Source organism: Falco naumanni (genome assembly GCF_017639655.2).
Source record: "Falco naumanni isolate bFalNau1 chromosome 20 unlocalized genomic scaffold, bFalNau1.pat SUPER_20_unloc_1, whole genome shotgun sequence".
In the NCBI taxonomy this organism is placed as follows: Eukaryota; Metazoa; Chordata; class Aves; order Falconiformes; family Falconidae; genus Falco; species Falco naumanni.
The window spans coordinates 407,502-416,075 of NW_024427345.1; the positions used below are offsets into that span (position 1 = coordinate 407,502).

Below are 8,574 nucleotides of genomic sequence, written 5' to 3' on the forward strand. Positions count from 1 at the left end.
GCCTGCTCAAATTTACTGCACATGGTACGAACTGATCATCCAGAACGTCACCATTCCTGGTACGGGCTTGTGTCTTCAGGCACTACAATGACTGATGAGAGTCGAGAGGCATCACCCGTGCTTGGGTACTTGCCTGGCTCCACTCACACACCCACTCGGTTGCCTCAAAGCACAGTCACGCACCTTGAACCGGAGAACAACCCACCCCTTCCCACCAGGCTGCTTCCCCAACGGCACATCCCACCTTGCCTGGAAGAGCCGTCCAAAGCAATGACACCAAGACATCATGAATGTTCTCTGCAATTTATTGAGAATGGCAACATCCCAAGGAAGTAGGGCATACCACAAACAGAAGAGGAAGGGCGGTGGGGACGGTACATCTTGTTCCATGTCACAGGGGCCTGGCACTGAAGAGCAAGCTTTGTTCTCCTTAGAAAAAGTCCACGTGTGCCTGAGGTCTCGTCAGGTGTCATGGAGAGCAAGGACAAGCTGTGCCAGGGCACCGGTCCCGCTTGCTCCGCACCTACCCGGGCCCCAAAGGCTGGTGAATGGAAGCAGCAGGATGTACCGCATGCAGAAGCACCCCAGGGCCATGGCCATCGAGGAAGGAACGTGAGGACAGTGGAAGAAAGAGGAGTTTTATACACAATTGCCACGAGGCGGCCAGAAATGTACAACACAGCCAGAAAAGCAGAGCGTTCCCCTCCCGTAACTCAGCGCTCCGTGCTGGGTGCCCGCAGGCGAGGCTTTCCTTTGCTGCGAAGATGGTTATTTCATCACTGGGCTGGGGGCTAACGAGCAGCGCGCCAGGGCTGCTGACGAGGCATGGCATCGCCACGCGACTCCCAGGATGGGACCGAGCTGGTGCGTGGTGGGCCATGAGGGAGACAGTTCATTTCATTGCAGGACACCGGAGCTGGATTTACGGAGGCTGGGCTGCTGCCGGGAGAAGGTAGGAGATGCTTCTTTCCTTTTGCGAGGTGGCTTTGGGGCTCAGAACCTCACGCCTGATGATTTGACGGAGGTGGTCGTGACACATCTCCGTATGGAGGACGATCCCCCACCGGAGCTGAAGTTGCCACCTCCGGAGCCGCACATCCTTCCACTCCCAGAAGAGAAGCCACCGCTGTGCATTCCTCCTCCCATGCCACAGCTGCCGCCCATGCTTCCTCCTCCAATGCTGCCTCCCATTCCACACACTCCTCCTCCCATTCCTCCGCTCATGCCGCTGCCGCCGCCAAATCCTCCTCCCATGCCGCTGCCGCCGCCGAAGCCTCCTCCCATGCCGCTGCCGCCGCCGAAGCCTCCTCCCATGCCTCCTCTGCCACCAGAGATGGTGGTCCTGCCTACCACAGCTGGAGGAGAAGCACAGGTTACATACCCGGAGTGCACCAGCGTCCCGCATCTCCAGAAACACACGGTTTCTGCCCAAGGAGAGAAATGCCGATACTTACAGACATTGACGTTGGACATGCCATCGTTGCACAGCCTGGGAGGGAAAACAGACCAGTGGGATTAACTCTGTAGTGCACGTTTCCACCCTTTTATTACAAGGTTTATATTCACTACATTGCTGAATTTCCCAATTTTTCTTTAAAAGAAATGAGCAACCTTGAACTTAACATTCTTATAAGAAATATGGAGAACATACTTAAGGGTAAGAGAGCACAGGAGATATGGAATTCATCTTTAGAGTCATTGCAAAGATTTTACCTACTCTTAATATAATCTGTCAGGACTTCAATCAAATAGACACAAAAGAAGATAGGCACCTGTTCTCCTCCCCCTCCAGCAGCTTCCTGTACATGGCAATCTCAACGTCCAGCGCAATCTTGACATTCAGCAGCTCCTGGTACTCCTTCAGCAAGCGAGCCAGCTCCTCCTTGTCTTTCTGCAGGGCACTCTCCAGCTCCTCCAGTTTTACCCTGGCATCCTTCAGGGCCATCTCACCCCGCTCCTCTGCCTCAGCAATAGCTGCCTGCAGCTGCTGGTTCTGTGGAAAAAAAAAAAAAAGCAGTTTCTCAGTTCCCTTCTGCACACCCTCCACCAGAGCAGCCCTCAGGACACAAACTGAATGGAAAATGGGCAGGGACCATCCATCTCCTCCAAAGGACCTGAAGCTCAATGACTGATGTTCCCCTCACACTGTCCTTGACACACCACACAGCTCAGTCATGACCCAGCCTGATGCCATCACCCAACAAGATGCTTGCCAACCCCTACCTGCTTCTTCACGTTCTCAATCTCAGCCCGCAGCCTCTGGACGTTCCTGGTCAGCTCCTGGATCTCTATCTTGGTGTTGCGGAGGCTGTCCCCATGCCGTCCAGCGGTGTTCTGCAGCTCTTCATACTGATGGCATAGAGACAAAGCAACTGTCAGGGACTCAACTTCTCCAGAATGCAGGTGGTCCCCTTGGTGGGTGGCAAGGGAGGCATGAGCCAGCAGAGACCGTCCCAGGTGCCTTGATGGCTTCCCAACTCACCCGGCTCTGGTACCAAGCCTCAGCTTCAGCCCGGCTGTTCTGAGCAATCTGCTCGTACTGACGCCGGACCTCCTCGATGATGCTCTCCAGATCCAGATGGCGGTTGTTGTCCATGGACACCACCACAGACAGGTCCCGGCTGATTGTCTGCATCTGAGAGAGTTCCTACAACCAAGACAGTGCAGCCCAAGTGACTCTCAAGCCCAGATCTATGGGGGCACTCAGTCCAGCCTACACATGCCTCGGTACATCTCCAACCAGTCCAGGAAAAGGGAGAGCTCTTACCTCGTCATAGATGTATCTCAGGAAGTTGATTTCATCAGTCAGAGCTCCCACTTTGGCTTCCAACTCTACTTTAGTCATGTAGGCATTGTCCACATCCTAAAAGAAATATCACACAGATGGCAACAGCTGCCTCCCACCCAAGAAGAGCTCTTGGCAGCCAATGCCTCCTGTTGGAAGATGCCAATCTTGGTGCTGCCTCCTTCCAATGTCTGTGCAGCCTGTCCCCCCGCACTCCCTTTCTCCCAGTGCCTCTCTGACTTACCTTCTTGAGCACCACAAACTCATTCTCAGCAGCGGTGCGCCGGTTGATTTCTTCTTCATACCTGTTGAAGGGCACAAGACAAGTTGAGTCTCTTGACTGCTCATCAGTCAACCAGTGGAACCCCCCTTCCCTCCATGGCAACCTCGGTCCCGTCTCTGCAGAGCTCCACAGCAAAGGGAAGACACTGTGGAAATGTCCAAGCTGGCTTCACCCTCCTGCCTTGGTGCCCACTTCTTCCTCAGCCTGTCACTGCACTTACTTGGTCTTGTACTCCTCAACGTATTGCCGCATGTTCTGCAGCTCTGACTCCAGCTGGCCCCTCTGTCCCAGGATCGACTCCAGCCTCCTCCTCAGGTTCTGGATGTAGTTTTCAAAGATGGCATCCAGGTTCTTCCTTGGCCCCGAAGGCCCTTGCTGCTGGAGGAGCTCCCACTTGGTGGAGAGGACCTTGTTCTGCTGCTCCAGGAAGCGGACCTGAAAGCCCACAAAGGGGTGTGTGAGGTGCCCACCCAGAGAGGCATCGCACCACTCAAACCTCCTGCTTATTTGGGAGGCCACGGGAATCTTTTTGCACATCCCCAACTATGTCTCATACAAACATTCATCTCCTAAATTGCCTGGCAAGCATTATGAAATTTTGAGTCATTCTGGAACTCTCATTTTGGGAGAAAAAGACGTTGCCAGTAGAAAATAGCATCCCTATTTTTCCATAGCATCAGTTTTGGACTTTGCTGTCCTCTTCCCAGTAGTGAAGTCAAGAACATTATCTTACAAGGGATTCTGTATTTCCTTTGGGTGTTTTGAATTCAAAATAATCCCAGAGTGTTGGAAAGGTCTTCATCACTAATTTGTAGAATCAGTTCCTTGAAAAGAAAGTTTCATCAAAAAGAAAAGCACAGTCATGAGAACTCTTAGGACAACTAAATAGGCGATGGTGACTTTGCCCTGAATCATTAGGAATTAGGCTGTGAGATGACAAGGCAAGAGAATTTAATGTTGTGCAAATGTTCTCTTTAATCTTCCATTAGCACAAAAACCTTGTCTATTGTTTGGTATTATTTAATAAGACCTTTATAATAACTTCTACTAAGGCAGCGGTCTTGCAAACATTAACAAGTAGTTGTTGGTAAGAAAAAATATTCCCTTTCTGCACCACAGGAAAGTTGTTTAGAATTCCCATCTCCAAACTAGCACCATCCGACACTCTCACCTTATCAATGAAGGAGGCAAACTGGTTGTTAAGGGTCTTAATCTGTTCCTTCTCCTGGTTTTTCACTTGCTGGATTTGGGGATCAATCTCAACATGGACAGGTCGCAGGAGACTTGGGTCAACTTGCACTGGTTGGATGCCTCCAGGGAAGCCAGGGCCACCAAAGCCACCCATTCCTCCACCACCCATTCCACCACCACCCATTCCACCACCAAAGCCACCCATTCCTCCACCACCCATGCCACCACCACCCATGCCACCGCCACCCATTCCTCCACCAAAGCCACCCATTCCTCCACCAAAGCCACCCATTCCTCCTCCATAGCCTCCACCAAAGCCACCCATTCTGCCGCCGTATCCTCCACCGCCATAGCATCCACCCATAGTAATTCTTCTGCTGCCACCCATGTTATGGAGGCTCCTGCTGCCAAAACCTCCGCAATGTCCACCTCCACCACCTCCCCTGGATGAGGAGTATGAACTGTAACTGATCCTGCTCCTGCCACCACCGCCTCCGAAGCCACCACCAATGGCAGAGCAAGAGCTGTAGCCCCTTCTACTCCCGCCTCCAAAGCTCCTGCAGACGGACTGCCGAGACATGGCTGATTCTTCCAAGCTAAGTCAAAATAAAGAAGAGCAGAAAGACCAACGGAGCTGTGCTGCGAGGGACGAGTGCGGAGAGAAGTGTGCACAGTCTTCTCTGGCTCCACAGCTTCAGGCGCTCCCTTTTATCCGCCTATGGAGGTGGGCTGGGACAGCATGGGCGTGCAGGTGGAAAGCAATTTATTATTTTCATCAGCACGGTGCTGTTGACAGATTCCCCGTTGAGCTTTCCCATATTTGGTCCTGCCTAGAAACACACCCTGCAATATAGAGGTGAATAAAAGAACAAGGACATTGAAACAGGTCCCAGTGACTAAGTGGGCTCTCGTATCTTTATGACATCTCAGAATTCAGCTCTTTCAATATTGCATTTTTCTGCAGCCCCGTGTTGGGTTTCCAACCTTCATGAACGATTCCCAATAATTCCAGATAGTGATCTTTCCAGTCAAAGCTGCAGTGAAAGGAGAAATTTTTATGAAATCCCAGCTATAATGTAGCTTTCACAATTCCTTAAACACACCCTAAATCCCCTTTTTATATGTCAAATTGCCTTTGGCATTATAGAAGAAGTTTCCCAATCTTCAACGGGAACTCACGACACTGAAGTTTGAAGAGACTCAGCATATTCTCGAGCTCGAAAGGAAAAACATCTCCTTGGAGTGCATGTGGTGTCACTTCGAATGGGAGTGTCCTCTACCCGTGCATCAAATGCCCTCCAATTGTATCTCCCCCAGTCTGTGACAGCTAACTGGGACCTTGGATGATGATGGAGCGGAGTGAACAAGACAACTTGAATCATCGCGCTCCTTCTCTGTGCTCTTCTGAGGGCAACAGGGAACGGCAAACTGTGGAAGAGCGAAGGGACACATGGGGCAGCCACTTCGGTGGTGACTGGGGACAGACATCAAGCACTACTGAGCCGGATGGCAGAGGAGCAGCTCGAGACGGTAAGAGGTTCCTACTGCTCAGATGGATGTCACTGACGCAACGGCTGTTTCCAAAGATGAGACAACCAAAGTGAGAAACATTAAGAACAGGGGCTATTATAACTTGTGAAGCATCGAATATCCTCTCAATTTCAAATATCCTGTTGGGAAAGGGATGTATGTTGGAGATGTTTTCTGTAGGGTGTGTCTGAAAGCCGTTTTTTGATTGCTTGTAAATGAAATATTAAATAATTACTCATAAGGTTCCAGGTTACAATAGAAAACTGATATGCAGTGTTCTGAAGAACCTGGCTTACAGCTGCTGGTTAAACAGAACCTGCGGTCTGTAAATACTATTTAAAAGCCATTCTGAAGGTATTATCTGTCTGGAAATTATCAATCAAATATGTGTTTCATTTAATGATTGAAATACATAATCACTTTTCACATCTTCTCTAGATATTAACCAGCACAAGTAATCAAAAAGTGACAATGAAAATATACATAAAGGCCCCTTAAAAGATTTAAAACAATAATGAACATGAATTTAAAGTTACTCAAAAGACCAAACTATGAACATATACATTCATAACGAGTTTTCAGGATTTCCCGTAAGACTTGTGCAACTCGGTGTTGTTTGAGAGTATCCCTCAGTGTCAGCCTGCAGCCACAGACACTTCAGACCCTTTGGAAACACCAGCCCAGAGAATCACTTTCAAAAGCCACCAGAGGAATCACAAACATAAATGCCATTGATGGCCGCAGAGGCGGAGGCTGCTGGACACCACAGGCTCTTCACAGAACGGGGCGCAGGGCAGAGGAGAACATGTTTTTAGGGGGACTCAAGTAATGTTGGCCAAAGGCTATCCCATCCTTGAGGGACACAAGTCACTGTTGGCCAAGGGCTGTCCTACCCTTGAGGGACACAAGCCACCGTTGTCCAGGGTCTACCCTACTCCTGAGGAACACAAGCCACAGTTGGCCAAGGTCTACCTTACCCTTGAGGGACACAAGTCCCAGTTGACCAAGGGTTATCCAGATGTGTGTGGCCTGCCCTCTGTGACAGGCTGCAGCTGGACAATGGACAGCCATCCCTGCAGCAGGGAGGGGACACCTTCCCTTTCAAAAGCAGCTTGAATGAAGAGGGTCTTGTTTCCTCAGCTGTTATCTCCAAGACGGAGAGTTACGTTCCCCCGATCCCTCTGCAGCGCAGCGCACTCGCTCAAGGCGAGCAGTCCCAGGGAGGTGTAGGGTAGCTCAGGTTTTGGTTGCAGAAAACAGGTCATCTCTGCTCATGGCCTCATGCCAGATTGCCAAAGACACGGTCACTGCCCTTCTCGGTAGGCAGCGTAACTTGGTTGTAACATCCCACATGGCGGCTCCAAGACGAGGGAGAAGATCTGTCATGTCAGCCAAATGCCTGGATGCTGACCACATTCAGATAAGACGCCCAGATTGACTCACTCTGACATCCTTAGACAAGATGTGAAGATTATACCCAACCTGGAGTCACTGCAGCCTCCTCCAGGTAGAACTCAACACCAAGCATAGGCTCCAACCGTTCCTTCAGATCTCTTACACAAGGAGTTGTACATAGTAAAATCATCAACAACACGCAAGACGTAAACTCTGCAGAAAATGTAGATGGAGACCAAGCTGGGCTGCAACATCAGCGTTCACACAACAAAGAGATTCTGGCACAAAATGCAAGAGGGAGCACGGAGGAGCATGTTGCAGTGACTCCTCACACCAGTACCTACAACGTTGTTTTGGTTTTTAAAGCGGAGAAGAAACATAGTCCCAAGATCAAGAACCAAAACAAGGGACTCTTGCCCCAAGCCAAACCCCAGAGTGCTCTTGGCCCAGCCCCAGCTTCTCAGAGGCATTGCCTTCCCATCGCCTCCTGCCAGGCCAAACCCAGTCACGCTCCCCAGCTCCAGCACACCTCTGCGCGGCTGCACAGGGAGCACAAGCCCCGCTCCCAAGAGCCCCCTAACCATTCCCCACCGCCTTGGCTGGGCCTCTCCTGCCTCAGGGACCTGGTAGCTCACAACAGGTTCTTGTGGGACTCCTGAACCACTACTGAAAGCGGTTTCAGCCTCTTTGATCTCTTCTTGTGGCGGAGGAGCTGAACCACAGCACAGATCAAACACAGCAGCGTTGCGCTCCCAGTCCCCCCTCCTCCAGCCAGAGCAAAGCTCTCCCGCTTGCTCTCCAAGACAGCCCACTGGGGGGATTAACCCACCTTCCAGGGAGCTGGTGGGTGCCTGAGGCCACGGTTTGGGAGCAATCACGCCTTCCCAGCCCTTGTGTTCCTGCTGCTGGTCAGGGAAGGGGACGATGAGTTAGAGGTTCTCAAGCACGGCTGGTGCCTGCAGGGTGCTGAGCTGTGCAGGCTGCCTGGCCGCAGCCAGCTCGTGCATCAGAGGGTAGGTGCTTGGCCAACGTCCATACCCATGCTAGCAGGCAGCTGTGTGTCTGCCTTCCCACCACTGCCCACAACACCACTGCCATCTACTTCCCCCAGCATGGATCAAAGTCTATTCCACGATGACTTGATCAGAAGTCAATGTTGTGTGAGGGGACTCAACTGTGTCGGTTGGTATAATGCTGAGGCATGAATTCCAGGGCAGTGCTCCCGCCCCAGCTAATTTACTGCACATGGTGCGAACTGATCATCCAGAACGTCACCATTCCTGGTACGGGCTTGTGTCTTCAGGCACTACAATGACTGGTGAGAGTCGAGAGGCATCACCCGTGCTTGGGTACTTGCCTGGCTCCACTCACACACCCACTCGGTTGCCTC

At 51.3% G+C, this 8,574-nt stretch overlaps 1 protein-coding gene across 1 annotated transcript; it reads right to left on the bottom strand.

Moving 5' to 3' along the window:
- Positions 1 to 993: 993 nt before the first annotated feature.
- Positions 994 to 4,839, bottom strand: LOC121081815 (keratin, type II cytoskeletal 3-like). Its single transcript, XM_040581059.1, has 9 exons — positions 4,240 to 4,839; positions 3,289 to 3,503; positions 3,030 to 3,090; positions 2,768 to 2,863; positions 2,483 to 2,647; positions 2,224 to 2,349; positions 1,773 to 1,993; positions 1,455 to 1,489; positions 994 to 1,355 (listed from the first exon to the last, which is right to left on the bottom strand). The coding sequence occupies exons 1-9, from the start codon at positions 4,837 to 4,839 to the stop codon at positions 994 to 996; spliced, it is 1,881 nt and encodes a 626-aa protein (XP_040436993.1).
- Between the last annotated feature and the right edge of the window lie 3,735 nt (positions 4,840 to 8,574).

Coding starts and splice junctions, on each gene's coding strand:
- LOC121081815 (XM_040581059.1), bottom strand. CDS start 4,839: ATGTCTCGGCAGTCCGTCTGCAGGAGCTTTGGAGGCGGGAGTAGAAGG. Junction 3,504..4,239: donor TTGCCTCCTTCATTGATAAG/GTGAGAGTGTCG, acceptor GTGGGCTTTCAG/GTCCGCTTCCTGGAGCAGCA. Junction 2,864..3,029: donor AGTTTGTGGTGCTCAAGAAG/GTAAGTCAGAGA, acceptor TATTTCTTTTAG/GATGTGGACAATGCCTACAT.